At 43.4% G+C, this 20,236-nt stretch overlaps 1 protein-coding gene across 1 annotated transcript in view; it reads right to left on the bottom strand.

Moving 5' to 3' along the window:
* Positions 1 to 20,236, bottom strand: part of LOC140066215 (phospholipid-transporting ATPase IK-like) — a 1,118,040-nt gene that overhangs the window by 666,104 nt on the left and 431,700 nt on the right. Inside the window, exons 16-17 of the mRNA XM_072113746.1 lie at positions 12,962 to 13,121; positions 10,290 to 10,478 (exon numbers count right to left, since the gene is read on the bottom strand). Coding sequence (XP_071969847.1) covers positions 10,290 to 10,478; positions 12,962 to 13,121 — 349 coding nt within the window. The remainder of the gene's footprint in view (positions 1 to 10,289; positions 10,479 to 12,961; positions 13,122 to 20,236) is intronic.

Genomic DNA, 20,236 nt, shown 5'->3' with positions numbered 1-20,236 from the left:
ATTTTGATAATTTTTTATTTCATTTTTTATGTTATGTAAAAAGGTGTAAAAGTCGCATTTCGGACATTTGGGCGCCATTTCCCGCCTTGGAGGTCACCGCCGCCCGTAACCGTTTTTATATTTTGATAGTTCGGGCATTTGGGACGCGGCAATACCTAATATGTTTGTGATTTTTACTGTTTATTATGTTTTATATCCGTTCTAGGGAAAGGGTGGTGATTTGAATTTTTTATATTTTATAAATTTTTTTTATTTTTTAAACTTTTTTTTCTTTTTTTTTTTCATTATTTTTTAGACCATCTAGGTACATTAACCCTAGATAGTCAGATCGTTCCTACCATATACTGCAATACTTCTGTATTGCAATATATGGCATTTTTGCAGCACATTCATTACAATGAGCCACTGGCTCATTGTAACGAATCTGCAGATGCCAGATAGTCTCGGGTCAAACGAAGACCCGAGGCTACCATGGCAACCGATCGCCGCCCCCCGATGACGTTCGGGGGCGCGGCAATCGTAATAAAGATGGCGGCGCCCGCACGCCACCGTCTTTTAAACGCCGCCGGCGACTTTGCCGGCGGCGTTGAAAGGGTTAATAGCCGAGATCGGTGCAAGCACCGACCGCGGTTATTAGCGGTGGGGGTTTGCTGCAATATGCAACAACTCCCACCTCTGTATGAAGAGGACTCAGCCCGTGAGCCCTCTTCATACACTCCTTATACCTCTGCGCCGTAGAGCTACGGCGCAGAGCGTTAAGGGGTTAATGAAACTGAATGTGAATTCCCAGACGAGAATACCCCTTTAAGAAGGAATTTGGCTTGGAGGGGGATATGTGGTATGGATATCTGCAACTAAGAGGGACATTTAATAAAGACCCTTACAATTATGTTATTGTAGAATCCCCCCCCCCCATTAATAAAAAGGTTGTATGATGCCCTCTCCTCTAAATTGAAAATGGCTAAAATTTATAAAGCCCTGATTAATAAACAGGGGGTGAAGAGTATAGAATATTTACAAAAAAATGGTATAGAGAAATATAAGCGATAGAGTGTGAGATATGGGCAACACTCCAAAAAGAATCCCAAATAATTCTTCAAGGCTTACGATGTACAAAAGAAGCGTAAGAAGGAAGCAAAGATTTGACAGTATGACTGTAAAATTGTGACAATGTCAGATGTGATTTCATGTAAAATGTCCAGAGGTAGAAGGGAGCAAGGAACAGGGTTTTTTTTTTTTTTTGGGGGGGGGGGTAGATGGTTATAGGGATGAGTTATATTTATAATATATAGATAAGAGAGGTAGTTAGTAGAAGAAGGTTGTTATTGGGGAAAACAGCGGCCAGACACGAGGAATGTAGAGGTAAAACAAAATACAGATAAGTAAATAATACAGATACAAATCTGGTCTTTTTGGTATATAAATGTGGAGTTGTTGGTAATGTGCTCACATGGCACTAACTATATATATATATATATATATATATATATATATATATATATATATATATATATATATACACACTCACTGGCCACTTTATTAGGTACACCATGCTAGTAATGGGTTCAGAACTGGCTCAATTCTTCGTGGCATAGATTCAACAAGGTGCTGAAAGCATTCCTCAGAGATTTTGGTCCATATTGACATGATGGCATCACACAGTTGCCGCAGATTTGTCGGCTGCATGTCCATGATGCGAATCTCCCGTTCTACCACATCCCAAAGATGCTCTATTGGATTGGGATCTGGTGACTGTGGAGGCCATTTGAGTACAGTGAACTCATTGTCATGTTCAAGAAACCAGTCTGAGATGATTCCAGCTTTATGACATGGCGCATTATCCTGCTGAAAGTAGCCATCAGATGTTGGGTACATTGTGGTCATAAAGGGATGGACATGGTCAGCAACAATACTCAGGTAGGCTGTGGCGTTGCAACGATGCTCAATTGGTACCAAGGAACCCAAAGAGTGCCAAGAAAATATTCCCCACACCATGACACCACCACCAGCCTGAACCATTGATACAAGGCAGGATGGATCCATGCTTTCATGTTGTTGACGCCAAATTCTGACCCTACCATCCGAAAGTCGCAGCAGAAAAAGAGATTCATCAGACCAGGCAACGTTTTTCCAATCCTCTACTGTCCAATTTCGATGAGCATGTGCAAATTGTAGCCTCAGTTTCCTGTTCTTAGCTGAAAGGAGTGGCACCCGGTGTGGTCTTCTGCTGCTGTAGCCCATCTGCCTCAAAGTTCGACGTACTGTGCGTTCAGAGATGCTCTTCTGCCTACCTTAGTTGTAACGGGTGGCGATTTGAGTCACTGTTGCCTTTCTATCAGCTCGAACCAGCCTGCCCATTCTCCTCTGACCTCTGGCATCAACAAGGCATTTCCGCCCACAGAACTGCCGCTCACTGGATGTTTTTTCTTTTTCGGACCATTTTCTGTAAACCCCAGAGATGGTTGTGCGTGAAAATCCCAGTAGATCAGTTTATCAGTTTGTCAGTTTATCACATCCAGTAATATCTTTCTGGCAAATTTGATCCTGTCAGTAAATTTCGTGCACAGATTTTAAAGGTGCAGTTGAGAGTGAATAGCGGATACTCATACATAGGCCATAAAGGCGCTGTTGTTAGTGAATAGAGTTTTGTAACACCTAGATTGTAAACTTGCTCATGTCATTGAATAGAGTCCAGTAATAACTGTATTGTACAGTTTCTACTGTCAGTGAATCACATCCAGACAGTAGGTCTTCTCCTTAAGGAGACATTGCCAATCAAGGCCACCTTAACGGCGTGTGGAGACTTAAAGCCATAGATGCTCCACCAGGGAATTCTGGGAAAAATGCAAATAAGTTTTCCAAGGTGTTAAATGGAAAATAATACAGCCTCTCACATAGCCAAATCAGTTCCCTACGCTGTACTGAGGAGACCGAACCAGGTCGAAACAGTTCTGTCTACAGTTGGGAGTCTGTTCCTTATGGAATAGATATACTGGTTTGGCTTAATCCCACATCATGTTTTTAGACTTCTTGAAGGTCATACTTGATGTTAAGGGGGCTGCCTTTCAAGGTAGCAAAAGGAGGTATTGTTTTCGATTTAACACCTTGGAAAACTTATTTGCATTTGCAACACCCTCGCCGATGCAATGGCGAGGGAGTGTTTGCGAATACGTCCCACCTGCATGTAATCACATCACACTACATGGTCCTTATAGGACATAGGGGATATTGCAGTGGTGAATCCTGCCTGGCAAGGCAGAAGTTAAGTATTTTGTATAATGCAAGATGCTATTGTCCAATGATCTGTGTTACATCCTGTGCTCTGTAAGCTGAGATGTGATTGGAGGAGCAGCCACCACCTGACCAAGGGGAAGTAATAAAACCCTTGGCCAGGAATGTTCTAGAGAAGTCTCTCTCAAGAGAGGAGAACACTCAGAGAGATTCCAGTGTAGGAGAATCCTAGAGATCAGTGAGTGAGTGAGCAATCTCTGTCTAGCCCATACCAGAGCAGGAAGAGCCTAGCCCCTGCCTCTGAAGAGTGGAGTCTAAGACTAGAGTTAGTGTAGTGAGGAAAAGGGGTATCATCTTACCTTTAAAGGTGATACCTGAAGCCCTACAGGACAAGCTGAAGCTTCCTACCAGGACACAGCTGCCTTCCCAGCCTGCCCTCTACATCCAGGCTGGTGAACTATCTCCTGAGGCTCCCTCCAACTTACATCTCAGCACTCCATCTACCTGTTGCTGCGGTTCCTGCCGGTTCAAATAAAGAACTGTAAGTTGTTTTCTCCAACTTCTGTCTCCGTCTGGTCCCTGCTAATACGGCTGCCTTCATCACCGGCACCCTGTCCATCACCCAGAGACTCACACTCGGGACATCAAGGGGTTGCCCCAGGGAGATCCGCTATAGCAGCCTCTCCCTCATCATTTCTTGCCAACACCACCCTGCTGGAGACCTGCCCGGCTGTAGGACAGCCCTCCGGTTCCCCCCGTACCAAGCACCGTGACAATAGCGTGCTTAGGCCGCAACCGCCAGCCACTCCGGTACCGCGGGCCCCGGCTGTCTCCAGGCCTCACCTCAAGGGCTGGGCCCCGGGGGGGGGATGTTGCACATTCTTCCCTGAATCACATCCAGTAATACCCTGTTATTAAAGTTGTTCCAGTCAGTGAATAGCATTCAGTAATACATTGATCAAATGTTTGCTTGCCATTTTCTGTGCTGTTTCATCATATTCATCAGTAAATATACAAAAAGTTCTGAAGTTCTGATGTTTATCATATGTATCGTTTTTGGTTTCTACGACGCCACACAAGTGAGCTGTATCCACAATACAGAGAGTGAAAAAGCATTATATAATGATATACACTCACCGGCCACTTTATTAGGTACACCTTTCCAACTGCTCGTTAACACTTAATTTCTAATCAGCCAATCACATGGTGCATTTAGGCATGTAGACATGGTCAAGACAATCTCCTGCAGTTTAAACCGAGCATCAGTATGGGGAAGAAAGGTGATTTGAGTGCCTTTGAACGTGGCATGGTTGTTGATGCCAGAAGGGCTGCTCTGAGTATTTCAGAAACTGCTGATCTACTGGGATTTTCACGCACAACCATCTCTAGGGTTTACAGAGAATGGTCCGAAAAAGAAAAAACATCCAGTGAGCGGCAGTTCTGTGGGCGGAAATGCCTTGTTGATGCCAGAGGTCAGAGGAGAATGGGCAGACTGGTTCGAGCTGATAGAAAGGCAACAGTGACTCAAATCGCCACCCGTTACAACCAAGGTAGGCAGAAGAGCATCTCTGAACGCACAGTACGTCAAACTTTGAGGCACATGGCCTACAGCAGCAGAAGACCATACCGGGTGCCACTCCTTTCAGCTAAGAACAGGAAACTGAGGCTACAATTTGCACAAGCTCATCGAAATTGGACAGTAGAAGATTGGAAAAACGTTCCCTGGTCTGATGAGTCTCGATTTCTACTGCGACATTCGGATGGTAGGGTCAGAATTTGGCGTCAACAACATGAAAGCATGGATCCATCCTGCCGTGTATCAACGGTTCAGGCTGGTGGTGGTGGTGTCATGGTGTGGGGAATATTTTCTTGGCAATCCTTGGGCCCCTTGGTACCAATTGAGCCTCATTGCAACGCCACAGCCTACCTGAGTATTGTTGCTGACCATGTCCATCCCTTTATGACCACAATGTACCCAACATCTGATGGCTACTTTCAGCAGGATAATGCACCATGTCATAAAGCTGGAATCATCTCAGACTGGTTTCTTGAACATGACAATGAGTTCACTGTACTCAAATGGCCTCCACAGTCACCAGATCTCAATCCAATAGAGTATCTTTGGGATGTGGTGGAACGGGAGATTCACATCATGGATGTGCAGCCGACAAATCTGCGGCAAATGTGTGATGCCATCATGTCAATATGGACCAAAATATCTGAGGAATGCTTCCAGCAAAGTGGCCAGTGAGTGTATACAGCATAGTCATCTGTAAGCGCACACAGAGCCCTCAATGTCAGATGGGAACTTCAGCATTAGTGTATTCTCTTATTTTTCTATCATGAGCTCCAGTGGTGGAATCAAGGATATTATTTTATCTTTGTAACACCAATCCAGTGTGGTGGTCACCCATTAATTGCCACTAGTGGCTATTGGAAAAATCTGGACCTTTCTCTTATTGCAATTAAATATGAATTTTTGGTCCCCTCATCACTAAACAAGTAAATTACTCTTCAAAAAATGGGTTTTGTATTTTAAGTTTTTTAAAAATAATTTAGCTTATTGTTAAAAAATTTTTTTTCCAAATAGCTTATTTTTACACAATTTTATTTTATTTGTGTAAAAAATTTCTCAAATTTTTCTTTAAAGAGGTTCTCCAGTGAAATAAAAGTCAGCCCCTATTCACACGATAGTGCTGTGCTCGGTAATCTCCGTCAACACCATCGAGATGAATAAAGTAGCCGACCCATTGGTGACCACCTGCTCTCTTCATCTTAGGCTATGACAGGGGTACTATGGAGTCAATTCTTTCGATCTGTGGGGGTCCCATCGCTCAGATCCCCACCGATCAGCAAGGTAGCCCCTGTGCTGTGGAAAAGGGCTAACTTGTATGTCACTAAAGAGGCACTTTGCTGCATATTGCCTAGTTGGATCAACTGCAACTTATTGAAAAAAATGACAAGTAAGTACCGGTAAAAACTTACCGGTAACACAGATCGCTGTAACACCAAATCTGTCAGCGGCCTTAAAAAGATAGTCTCTCCCTGTCACATCATCAGGGAGCGGATATCCATTGCTATGACAGCCTTGGGTCTTCCGAAGACCCGGGCTGTCTTGTTTTAACCCTAAAACAGGACCTGGTTAGCCAATACATGACCTGGTTAGGAGTATTAGATCCCTGCCAGGAAATGGGGCAAACAGAGTTGATTATTTTCCCATTGGTGGAATGAGAAATTGATGGGAGGAGTTAATAGTAGGAGCTCAACATATGGTGAGGAGAAACTTAGTTAGTATGGTGCCCCCTGAGGAAGCGGTGGTAATGCGAAACGCGCATTGGGGAGATTGACCACAACCTAGAACCCGGGAACTTCACGGATGGGTAGGTGCAAATAGCCATTATGTCACTTCAGATAACAGAAATATTTGCAAACATAGATTTTGTGCTAAATTGTAATTGTGTCAATTGACAGTTTACCTATGGCTATGTCGACCCAGTTAAAACCTAATGCACAATGCACTTATATATATATATTTACTCTTGGTTGTTCTTTTGGTCTGATGGTAATATTTTCTTTTTGGAGTCCTATTCTTGATGTTTTTAAACTTTTGTAATTTTTAAAGATACTGTTTGCAATAAAGAATTAATCTGTTAGACTTGAATATTCTTTATTCTCTGGTTTTGTAGCTTTGTGAATGATGCTATTGATTTTTCAATAGTCAACAAAGAAATAGATATTACCATCCTTTTTCATGATGAGGACTAGTGGAGCGGCCCATAGGCTGTCACATTAGCTGTCTTCATGTCTTTCACTAACTTCTTCACATCTTAGTACCAGGCTGGAGGGATTGGATTATACCTATCCTTAATATGAGGATGAGAGCCAGTTGCCAGAGGAAACTGAGTGTGATGTGGCAAGTAGTTAGGTGGGCCCCAGGTACCCCAGCCTGACACGGTATATACTGCTATATATTGTGGGGGCTCTGCTCAAATGGCCTCAGGGTTTGTCATTTAACTGTCAACAGTCTTCTTGAAGTCTTTGGCGATGGCACTGTCAACATTTCTGCATTTGAGAACCTGTCTCTGAGGTGACAGGAACGAGCATTTTAACACCATGACTTGCAGCAAAAGAAAAATTACAAACCGACCCAGATCTGCAGAAAGGGCTTATATTTATAGTCTTGATCTGTGATTACAATCGTTAGGAACCAGCCAATGGCTCTGAAAACCTCAGGATGGAAGAAATGTTGAAGACATAATGTAAATACAAAATAGTTAATACTTAATAATGTACAGTACTTGTTTCACACCACTTGGTGATAATGTTCACAAGTGGTGCACAGCAAATAATTATGTAGCATTCAAGGCAGTAAAATGGGGAATAATATAGGATAGGAAATGCTGCTTAGCTAAGCCGGTGGAGTAATTCTTCTGCACCTGGTTGAGTATTGGCCAGTAGAATGAATACCTAAATTCATTCCACAAGCATGAACACCAAATCAATACACATGTATACACAGCCGACACTGTGAGTGTGATACAGCAAATAGTTAGTTCATACAGTAAAAAAGTCTGGTCAACTCTAGTGATTAAACTTTGTTTTCTCTAGATGCAGACAGTGCCCCCTTGCACTATTTGATATAACCTGGAACAACTTTCCACCATATGTTTTGTATTGACCATTCATATATTTATAAAGAAATTTATTGTGCCCCCTCTTTGTTATCTCTTTTCAAGACGAAATAAATCTTGTTGTGACCCGATATCATTTTTGTGGCTCTTCCTTGTACCCTCTCCAGCTCCAGGGCCTCCTTTTTATGGACTGGGTCCAAGATCTGGACCTCATATTCAAGGTGAGGCCGAACCAATGTCTTGTACAGTTGTAATCCCTATCCCGAGAGTCCTTACCACTTTTGATACATGACAAGATCTTGCTGCCTTTAGACATTGCATGCTGTTATTTAATCTACAATCTACTAGTACACCAAGGTCTTTCACAACAAGAGATCCTCCCAGATTTATTCCCCCAAAGACATATGTTGCATGTGAGTTATTAGCCCCCAGGTGCATAATTTTACAGTTATCTACAATTTCCCAAGTGGATGACCAAACACTTTTTCCAAGATACCCTCAAGCCTATGAACAACTTCCTGTATTCACTATACAACTTGGTGTCATGTGCAAAAATAGACGCAGTGCTATTAGTTCCTCCATCTTTAATAAATGAATTATATAGTAGGCGTCTGAGCAAAGAACCCTGGGGTACACCACGAGAACTGGTTGACCACAACTCTCTGGATATGATCCTTCAGCCAGTTTTTAATCCAGTTCCAAATGATTCCAAACCACTATTGCATAATTGCTTCAAGAAGTTCTAGAGCCCTTTTTAAATATTGGCACCACATTTGCCATGTGCCAGTCACTTGGCACTGTACCAGTCATTAGGGAATCTCTCAAGATTTTGGACAGTGGCACAGTAATAACAGAACTGAGTTCTTTAAGAACTCTGGGGTGTAACCCATTGTCATGGGTGTGCCTGCAATCCATGCCTCGGATCGCAGGCACACCCTTGCTCCGTGGTGCTGCTCCATCCCATGGCCTGCACTCCCCTCTCGACACTCCAGTCCCGGGTGGGCTGCAATTGCTTCCCTGCTCCCTAGGGCGCGCGCCGGCACTCGAAAATTTAAAGGGCAAGCACTGGCACTTCCGGGTTTCCCATAAAGACCAGCTGCTCCCATCTACCCTCGCTGGATCTATGAGCTATTGTGATAATAGATAGCTTCCTAGTGTTGTTCCCGTCCTTGTTCCTGTTTCACATCCTGCTCCGCTTCATCTTCTGTTGATGACCCCGGACCCGACCTCTGACCTCTGCCGCCTGCCTTGACTGCCTGCTTGTGCCCGACTCTGAGACTGCCGCTTCAACCTTGGCTGCCACTGTGGACAAAGTTTCTGCCTCTTCACACTCTTCATTGACCAGTGTCTCATTAATAATCACTTTCAGGTCTTTTCTGACATACAGACATACAACATCTCCTTTCCTATTAGCCCTGTCTTTCCGAAAGAGTGTAAAACCTTAAATAATGACCTCAATCACGTGATGCATGTAGCATGTCTCTATTACACCAACTACATCTAACTGTTCCTCTAATACCACAGCCTCAAACTCTCTCCCCTTTTGCTTGCGATAGTTCTGCCATTTGTGAACATACACATTAATATTCCATAGTTATTTTAATTTGAATTTTAGTAATTTTATTGTCACTTACATCCTATCTTTGTAACTTGGGGATCTCTTTATCCATTGAATTACTCCACCATTCACCGTCCACTTAACAACCCACCAGACACTGTCCCCTCTCTAACGTATATACCCCTTTAGTTTCTTTGGTGTCCTTCTTCCCTAATCCTAGTTTAAATACTCTGCCCCCCCTGCTAGGACCTTATCCCCCAGGACAGCAGCCCCCCCTTCCATTTAGGTGTAAGTTATCTGCGAAAAAACAGCTTGAACACTAATGAAAAGTCAGCCTAGTGCTGTAATATGTACAGCTACAGGGACAGCAGTTATATGTAATGTATGCAGCTACAGTGTGCGTAAGTCTTACAATATATGTGAATTTACAGGCTACAGCAGTCCAGTATATGGCTACAGGGGAAGATTTTTTATAATTTAATTTTTTTCCTTTTTTTTAAATTGAATTTATATTTTTGTAATTTTTATGTGTCCCCTGCTGTACTTTTATACCTATCACATACCTATCACATTAATCTAATTGTAACATCCCATAAGATCACTTTTATCAGTCAACTGTATACAGACAACATATCTTCCCTGCATGCATCTCAATCCTCTGCTAAGGGAATCCCAGTGAAATAACAGGATCCCTTTACAGGCACAGCACTTGGGGGGCTGCTGGGACAGCAGTCTGATTGTATCAGCCCTCTATCACAGGACAGGATCGGGCTGTCAATGTAACAGCTCGATCCTGCCAATGGCACTTTGTGCATATGCACACACTTTTGATGTTTGATAGCAATTTAAAATGTATAAAATGTATTTACCCAAGATAGACATCCTCTTGCGACTAGAGCTAAAGTCCAAAAGTGCCAAAATTTCATAGGTTCTCTCCTCACCAAGTTCAATAACTGTAATTGAGTCTTGAGTACGTGAATGAAAAACAAATCCAAAATTTCTAGCTGCAGTCACTAAGGCTTCTTCATCAGGAGACGCAGCTTTATACATTAAGCTTCCTTGTAAATAAAACAAAATTAAATCAATGTTACCAAACATTTTGAATTATTTTTGAATGTGTCACACCGATGAAAGCAATAAAACATTTTTTATTGTAAAATTTAGTACAAACTCTTTTTGCAATAAATATTGGTAGTGTTCTGTAAAATTGAAAATAATGGATACACTGTTATGCACATCATAAATAAATTATTAAAACTATAAATGCACTCCTGTTTGCTTAGTTCTAACATGGATAATAATATTAATCGAAAGTTTGGTTACACTTTAAGTGTATACATAATCTAATTTATGTGAGAGGATTATGGAATATTATAAAAACTTGCAATGAATTTAATTATCTTTATTATTTATTTCGTCTACATCCAAAATCATAGCTACTGCTATCCAAGTATTTGCTTTCCTGTTTCTGTACTTAAAGGGGTATTCCAGTTTTACCAAGAAATTTAGCATTTAAAACATATCTGCAATCCAAGTGCATAATCTTATATTTATCCACATTAAAACATATCTTCCATTTGTCAGCCCAGGCCTCAAGTTTCCACAAATCCCCTTGTAACATAATACTATCCTTCTGTTAATTACTTTACGACTTAAAGAGGACCTTTCACACACACCTCCCACATAGAATCAGGGGCATTTTTTGTATGTTCACACACATTACGCTAATATTCTGTGAACATTACATTGACACTGCTTTTACATAATCGCAATGTTACGAAATAGCGTTCACATTGTGAGTACATTCCGTTTACATTGCAAATGAGTTGTGAAAGCTAAAGTGATGCCATGTAAAAGCAAATATGATAACATGATGCAAACATGATGTGAACGCAGATGCAATGGAAACTCAATGTTACCATAAAAGCAATGTAAACATAAAACATGATTTAAAAGTATCTACATCACATTTACGCAACCATGAAGTTTACATGGTGTTTGTGCTGACATCCATTTACTTTTGAACAATAGAAAAGTAAGTGCAAAAAACACAGGTATATAGGTGCGCGCTGCCCCTGGTGCTAAAATGTAACATTAAAGTCCAAGATGTGTGTTAAAGGCTTTATTTTTATGGACAACGCGTGCAGCGAGACTCACACCCCATATTCCACCAGCGATCGGCCTCTCTCCTGCCTCACTACAGTGCCGTAGCCCTTCTAACCGGCTCACCCACTACTTAAGGCATTTTTTCCAAGACCACAGGACTAGGTCTATTACATCCCACCCCAGCCGAGCATATGTGAGTCTCTACATTGCATCCAGTGTATGTTGCCTTTTGGACCTGAGGAAGGGGACAATTCATCCTCGAAACCCGTCTATAAAAATAAAGCCTTTAACACACATCTTGGACTTTACTGTTACATTTTAGCTCTAGGGGCAGCGCACACCTATATACCTTACCTTATTTACCACTAACCTATTCCACTAGTTCATCTGAACACCATCAATCTTCCCATCATCTTTAGCATCAGGCGCCACGTGTTCACTCCTTTAAATCCATTTACTTTTGCCTTACAATTGCGGGTATGTGGCATTTGTGTAGTGTTTACATTGTGTTTCCGTTTAAGTGGTACATGGGTTATGTCTACACTTACATTTACATAGTTTTTGCATTTACTTTGTGCTTGTGTGGCGTTTGCATCGCATTTATGTCACATTTGCGTTTTACATGGCATTTGTATAGTGCCGTTTCTGTTCAATTTGAGCTTATGTGGTGTCTGTGTTTGTTGCATTTGAGTTTACGCTTATGTGGCGTTGCATCGCGCTTACATTACATTTGCTTCAAGCTTGAGCAGCATTTGCGACTTGCTTACTTATTTCAACTTAAGTACAAACCCAAGAAACCAATCTTGTACGTAGCCCAAGGACTGCCTGTACTAGTTTGGTTTTAACCCTGTATCAAATCATTAGGATTCCTGAAAGTCATACTTGATGTTAAGGGGATCTGCATTACAAGGTAGTTAAAAGAGCCATTGTTTTCATTTTCCCATTCTGGAAAACGTAAATGTATATTTTTCCTAGTCAACCTATAACAGTGGTGGCCAACCTATGGCATGGATGCCCTCTTTATGGGCACCGATGCTATCACCCCACCGCAGACTCCGCCAGACAGAACTCAAGACCTCTTGCAGTCCCAGGCAGCCCAGGACCCTAGAAGGAAGCTACATTATTTCTACTGTATTGGTGTCCTCAGGTGCCTAAACAATTTAAACTTGTGACAGAGCAGGGAGTAATAAGTTACTGTTTAAATTGTCGCATCGCACTTTGCAAAAAATAAGTGGGTTTTGGATATAGTTTGGGCACTTGGCGTCCAAAAGGTTTGCCATCACTGACCTATAACATCACTGGTTTCCTGATCTATATGTCTTTCACACTAGTCCAGAGAACCTGAATCTCACTAGTATGTGCCTCTCTATTTTCCAGGACTCTTGCATATGAAGTCAAATGGTTAAAATACTTTTATATAAATAAGTTAACATACCTTCTTCCTTATTATCCGACATAACTGTATGACACAGAGATATTGCCCTAAAGAACTCATGCAACAAAGGATCTTGGCTGCCCCTTATTTCTTGACATAAAGACTGGTCGTAGAACTGGAAGGATGAGCTTGCATACTTATTCCAAGCAAAGCTTACTTCCTGTCAAAGAAAATATTATTTTATGTTGCCAAGTCACGATAAAATAGATCTTTACAAATGAATGCAGTAGAAATACACAATGTATTTACCTAGTAAAATGACCATAAAGAATAAACATGAAAAAAAACTTACTCTAGCACTAGGTTTACCCTGTCAAGCAAAGCAAATTTAAATATTTTTAGTTTCAGTTAAACATGTTGGGATTGGCCACTGTAAAAAGCCAATCAGCTGATGGTATTGGGTCTGTAACCAGTAGTTAGCACAAAGGAGGCCAAAAACTGTTCATTTTTATGTGCAAAAGCAGATGTTGTAATTGCAATTCTAAAAAGAAGGAGATTTGTAACAGATCAGAAGAGGGTAGGTGATGCAGTAGTGCATGCGGATTGGATGCAGATCGTGAACCTAAGCCATAAATGTTAAGTCTTTGCTATACCCTAAGTAACATGTTAGATTTATTCGACGGGTCAGTATGATTGTGGCAATACCAAATTTCTATATTTTGCTCGCGCTTTACAATTTTTTTAGAATAAAACTTTATTTTATTGTATGGGTTTATTTATTGCAGACATGGAGATACCATATATTTGGGGTTTGAATTGTCATTTTCATTTTTTTAGTTTATATGTAGTTGTTATACCTAATGGGCTTTGGGGGCATGTTTATGCGGTCCTGTTTTTAAAAGGGTTAACATCCGCCATTGGAGCTCGATCCGACTACGGGCGTTACATGGAGATGTCAGTGGTAGATTACAACCCACACTTTTGAACACTTTAACAGAGCTGAATTGCCATTTCTCTGCAATGTACTAGTATGATGTGGAGCGCTTTTAGTGGAACTCCACATGGTGCTTATATGGTGCCAAGAGGTTAAACTTCCAATGCTGCTCCATTGTATGTTAAATTGGACTCTGCTCACACCAATCAGAATCGCAACCCCCACTCTCTGTGCTGTCGGTATCTCCAAGCTTAAAACTAGATAAAGCGAGTCAATTTGGGGCATAGATCATATGATCACAGATGCCGAAATATCCATTTATTATACTCACACAGATAAAATCAAACAACACTTTTCAAGCAACCTGTGAAATCCAGGGTCGATTACAGGCGGTCCCCTACTTAAGAACACTCGACTAACATACAACCCCTAGTTACAAACGGACCACTGGATATTGGTAATTTATTGTACTTTAGTCCTAGGCTACAATAAACAGCTGTAACAGTTATCAAAGGTGTCTTTATTGTTAATCCTGATTCTTATGACAACCCAACATTTTTAAAATCCAATTTCCACAGAGACCAAAAAAGTTCTGGCTAGGATTACAATGATAAACTATACAGTTCCGACTTACATACAAATTCAACTTAAGAACAAACCTACAGACCCTATCTTGTATGTAACCCGGCGACTGCCTGTATATGATATCTTGATTTTATCTTTGTGAGTATAATAAATGGATATTTCTGCTTTGATCATCTGACATTGTCCTGCTTTATCTAGTTTCATGCTTGGAGATAGAATGGTGGTTGATTACTCATATATTATCACAATGATAAAGCATATATTGGAGAAGCACTGGCAAGTTTAATATTTTCTGTGAACTATTTTTAAAATAGAGAAAGGAATTCTGAGGTAAAAGATATACTAGAGGTGTTTGGTTTCTTTATAATAAATGGACGGCATGAGTGAGTAGAACTTCTGCCTTGCAGCACTGGCGTCCTGGGTTCAAATCCCACCCAGGTTAACATCTGCAAAGAGTTTGTATGTTCTCTCCATGTTTGCATGAGTTTTCTCCAGGTACTCCGGTTTCCTCCCACACTCGAAAACATACGGTTAGGTTGTTTAGTTTGTGAGCCCCATGGGGACAGGTACCAATTTGACATGCTTTGTGCAGCGCTAATTTGTGTGCGGTATATAAATAAAAAATTATTATTATTATTTGAAACACAAGGCGATTGGATTTACACCTGTGCTGTAGCTCCCTCACCTGGACTAAATATGCAAGAACTTTGAGGGTGCAGTGACACATTGCAGTTAAAACTGCATCGCAATCAGTTGAGTGCATTTGCAATGAGTTTTAAGTAAGGTTTTGTTAATTTTACAGGTGACAGACAAAACCTGTTCCACAAATGTCATTCGCCTGTTGACTTAATATCTTGCACTTGTTAAAATAAGAAACTGCCCCATAAACCACCTCAAAACTGATTGCAATGCAGTTTTAATATAGTCATATGGAACAATAAGAATGAGCACCCTGCTCGCAAGAGCATAATAATAATAATTCTTTATTTATATACCGCACGCAGATTACACAGCGCTGCACAATTCTCTGTGATACTAACAAGCTGTGCACCTGTGTGACCATGGTCAGATTTCTATAGAAAGCTACTATTTTTACTTCCAGTGGACAGAAATCTGACCATGGTCACACAGGTGCACAGCTTGTTAGTATTACAGAGAAAAATCCTAGCCGAGTGTTATAACGAGCCGTGCACCTATGTGACCATGGACAGATTTCTATCCACTGGAAGTAAACTAAGTATAGAATGACAGCAAGCAAAGGTCCAGAAAAACATGAGGAATTGATACAGAAAATTGTTACATTTTTCATCATACAAACAATAGCATCCCAAAATGGGAATACACCTTTAACACCTGAAGGACGCAGCCATTTTACAGCTTAAAGAAACCTACCACTTGAAGAGGTAGGTGTAAGATGCATATACAGAGCACCAGCTCAGGGTGAGCTGGTGCTGGTGCTTACTTTCATTAGTGTCCTAAATAGAGATGAGCGAGCACTAAAATGCTCGGGTACTCGTTATTCGAGACGAACTTTTCCCGATGCTCGAGTGCTCGTCTCGAATAACGAGCCCCATTGAAGTCAATGGGAGACTCGAGCATTTTTCAAGGGGACCAAGGCTCTGCACAGGGAAGCTTGGCCAAACACCTGGGAACCTCAGAAAAGGATGGAAACACCACGGAAATGGACAGGAAACAGCAGGGGCAGCATGCATGGATGCCTCTGAGGCTGCTTAATCGCACCATTATGCCAAAATTATGGGCAACAGCATGGCCATGACAGAGTGACAGAATAAAGCTAGATAGCATCTAAAACATCCAATAATTGACCCTGACACTATAGGGGACTTCATGCAGAGGCAGCGGCAGCAGCGGCAGGCTAGAGAGTGGCATGGCGACATACCCTAAATGGACTCAGGCTTCAAACCAATGGGTGGCAGAGAGGAACCAAAGGAGGTGAGCAAGAAGCGCTCAAATAATATCGGTACATGATAAAAGTTTGCCAGTATATTTTGTGGATTACACAGCAGGGTGGCGACAAAGTTAACATGGAAGCCATGAAAACAACCCAAAATTCAGCCTGACACAGCTCGTTTGATAAGGGGACCATGTATGGAGGCAGTGAACTAGTAGTAGATTAAAGGTGCTGCAGTTAAAACTATGTTAGTTGGATCTTGGCATGGAGCTGGCGCTCCGCTGCCAGGCGAGCTTTCGCCAATCCAAGCCCCTGTCTCTAGGCTACTCCCCAAACAGCACTTCTAAGAACCTTTTGTATAAGATCAAGTGTAATAGCGTTCTTATAAGTTTAGGATATGGCGGGTGAGGGGAATGGAAACAGATGCGCAAGAAGCGCTGAAATAATATTGGTAAATGATAAAAGTTTGCCAGTATATTTTGTGGATTACACAGCAGGGTGGCGACAAAGTTAACAAGTTTGTTGTGGAAGCCATGAAAACAACCCAAAATTCTGCCTGACACAGCTCGTTTGATAAAGGGACGATGTATGGAGGCAGCTATATGGACGACTTTTGGAGGAAGCAATGGAGACAACGTGTGGAGGCTGCTATGGAGACAATTTAATTTGGATAGTGCCTGTATGTGGCAGTCCAAAAAAGTTTTCAAACCAGAGGAGCAGGTAGGTGGCCCTCCAGAAAGATGGAATAGATTGAGTGCCTGTATGTGGCAGTCCAAAAAAGTTTTCAAACCAGAGGAGCAGGTAGGTGGCCCTCCAGAAAAATGGAATAGATTGAGTGCCTGTATGTGGCAGTCCAAAAAAGTTTTCAAACCAGAGGAGCAGGTAGGTGGCCCTCCAGAAAAATGGAATAGATTGAGTGCCTGTATGTGGCAGTCCAAAAAAGTTTTCAAACCAGAGGAGCAGGTAGGTGGCCCCCCAGAAAAATGGAATAGATTGAGTGCCTGTATGTGGCAGTGCAAAAAAGTTTTCAAACCAGAGGAGCAGGTAGGTGGCCCTCCAGAAAAATGGAATAGATTGAGTGCCTGTATGTGGCAGTCCAAAAAAGTTTTCAAACCAGAGGAGCAGGTAGGTGGCCCTCCAGAAAAATTGAATAGATTGAGTGCCTGTATGTGGCACTCCCAAAAATTGTTTAAAACAGAGGACCGGGTCGGTGGCCCTCCAGAAAAATTAAATGCATAAAGTACTATAGGTAGAGCCATTGGGCCCTGTCAAAAAATAGCCAGTTTCCTCTGCTTTACTGTACAAAGAGCAGGAGAAGGAGGAAAATGAGGAGGAGGAGGAGGAGTGGATAAATTATTCAGGTTGAGCTTCCTTCACCTGCTGGAGATTGGAAATTAGGAGAAATCCATGCTTTATTCATCTTGATAAGCGTCAGCCTGTCAGCGCTGTCAGTCGACAGGCGTGTACGCTTATCGGTGATGATGCCACCAGCTGCACTGAAAACCCGCTCGGACAAGACGCTAGCGGCAGGGCAGGCAAGAACCTCCAAGGCGTACAGCGCCAGTTCGTGCCACATGTCCAGCTTTGAAACCTAGTAGTTGTAGGGAGCTGTGTGATCATTTAGGACGATGGTATGGTCAGCTACGTACTCCCTCACCATCTTTCTGTAAAGATCAGCCCTACTCTGCCGAGACTGGGGACAGGTGACTGTCTTGCTGGGGTGACATAAAGCTGGCAAAAGCCTTGTAAAGCGTACCCTTGCCAGTGCTGGACAAGCTGCCTGCTCGCCTACTCTCCCTCGCTACTTGTCCCGCAGAACTACGCACTCTGCCGCTAGCTCTGTCAGAAGGGAAATACTGTTTCAGCTTGTGCACCAGGGCCTGCTGGTATTCATGCATTCTCACACTCCTTTCCTCTCCAGGGATGAGAGTGGAAAGATTTTGCTTGTACCGTGGGTCCAGGAGAGTGAACACCCAGTAATCGGTGCTGGAATAAATTCTTTGAACGCGAGGGTCACGGGATAGGCAGCCTAGCATGAAATCTGCCATATGCGCCAGAGTACCAACGCGTAAGAATTCGCTCCCCTCACTGGCCTGATTGTCCATTTCCTCCTCCTCCAACTCCTCCAATTCCTCTTCTTCTGCCCATACACGCTCAACAGTGAAGGACTCAACAATGGTCCCCTCTTGTGTCTCGCCAACATTCTCCTCCTCTTCCACCTCCACCTCCTCCGATATGCGCTGAGAAACAGACCTAAGGGTGCTTTGGCTATCAACAAGGGAATCTTCTTCCCCCGTCTCTTGTGAGGAGCGCAAAGCTTCCGACTTCATGCTGACCAGAGAGTTTTTAAACAGGCCAAGCAGCGGGATGGTGAGGCTGATGATGGCGGCATCGCCACTGACCATCTGTGTTGACTCCTCAAAGTTACTCAGCACCTGACAGATATCAGACATCCACGTCCACTCCTCATTGTAGACTTGAGGAAGCTGACTGACCTGACTACCAGTTCTGGTGGAAGTTGACATCTGGCAGTCTACAATCGCTCGGCGCTGCTGGTAAACTCTGGATAACATGGTCAGTGTTGAATTCCACCTCGTGGGCACGTCGCACAACAGTCGGTGAGCGGGCAGTTGGAGGCGGCGCTGCGCTGCCCTGAGAGTGGCAGCATCTGTGCTGGACTTCCTGAAATGCGCACAGATGCGGCGCACCTTCGTGAGCAAATCAGACAGATTGGGGTATGTCTTGAGGAAACGCTGAACTATCAGATTTAACACATGGGCCAGGCATGGCACATGTGTCAGTCTGCCGAGTTGCAGAGCCGCCACCAGGTTACGGCCGTTGTCACACACAACCATGCCTGGCTTCAGGTTCAGCGGTGCCAGCCACAGATCAGTCTGCGCCGTGATGCCCTGTAATAGTTCTTGGGCGGTGTGCCTTTTATCGCCTAGGCTCAGCAGTTTGAGCACCGCCTGCTGTCGCTTAGCGACGGCACTGCTGCTGTGCCTAGAGCTACCGACTGATGGCGCCATGCCCACGGATGGTCGTTCGGAGGAGGAGGTGGAGGAGGGGTGGGAGGAGGAGGAGGCATAGTAGGCCTCAAACACCTGGACCGAGGTAGGCCCCGCAATCCTCGGCGTCGGCAGTATATGACCAGCCGCAGGGTCACACTCGGTCCCAGCCTCCACCAAGTTAACCCAATGTGCCGTCAGAGATATATAGTGGCCCTGCCCGGCAGCACTCGTCCACGTGTCCGTGGTCAGGTGGACCTTGTCAGAAACGGCGTTGGTCAGGGCACGGATTATGTTGTCTGACACGTGCTGGTGCAGGGCTTGGACGGCACATCGGGAAAAGTAGTGGCGGCTGGGGACCGAATACCGAGGGGCGGCAGCCGCCATGAGGCTGCGAAAGGCCTTGGTCTCTACTAGCCTATAGGGCAGCATCTCCAGGCTTAGCAATCTGGAGATGTGCACATTAAGGGCTTGGGCGTGCGGGTGGGTTGCACTATATTTGCGTTTCCGCTCCAGCGTCTGGGGTATGGAGAGCTGAACGCTGGTGGATGCTGTGGAGGATCGTGGAGGCGACAATGGGGTTTTTGTGGCAGGGTCCTGGGCAGGGGGCTGACTATCAGCTGACACAGGGGAAGGAGCAGTGGTGTGCACGGCCGGAGGTGAACGCGCTTGTTGCCACTGAGTGGGGTGTTTAGCATTCATATGCCTGCGCATACTGGTGGTAGTTAAGCTAGTAGTGGTGGAACCCCTGCTGATCCTGGTTTGGCAAATGTGGCACACCACAGTCCGTCGGTCATCCGGTGTTTCCTTAAAGAACCTCCAGACTTCTGAAAATCTAGCCCTCGCCGCAGGAGCCCTCGCCACGGGAGCTTCACTAGTTGACACATTTGGCGCTG

The sequence above is a fragment of the Engystomops pustulosus genome, chromosome 1 (genome assembly GCF_040894005.1).
Source record: "Engystomops pustulosus chromosome 1, aEngPut4.maternal, whole genome shotgun sequence".
Taxonomy (NCBI): Eukaryota; Metazoa; Chordata; class Amphibia; order Anura; family Leptodactylidae; genus Engystomops; species Engystomops pustulosus.
Note: the sequence above shows the minus strand (reverse complement) of the source record. Positions and strands in the feature narration are given on the sequence as shown.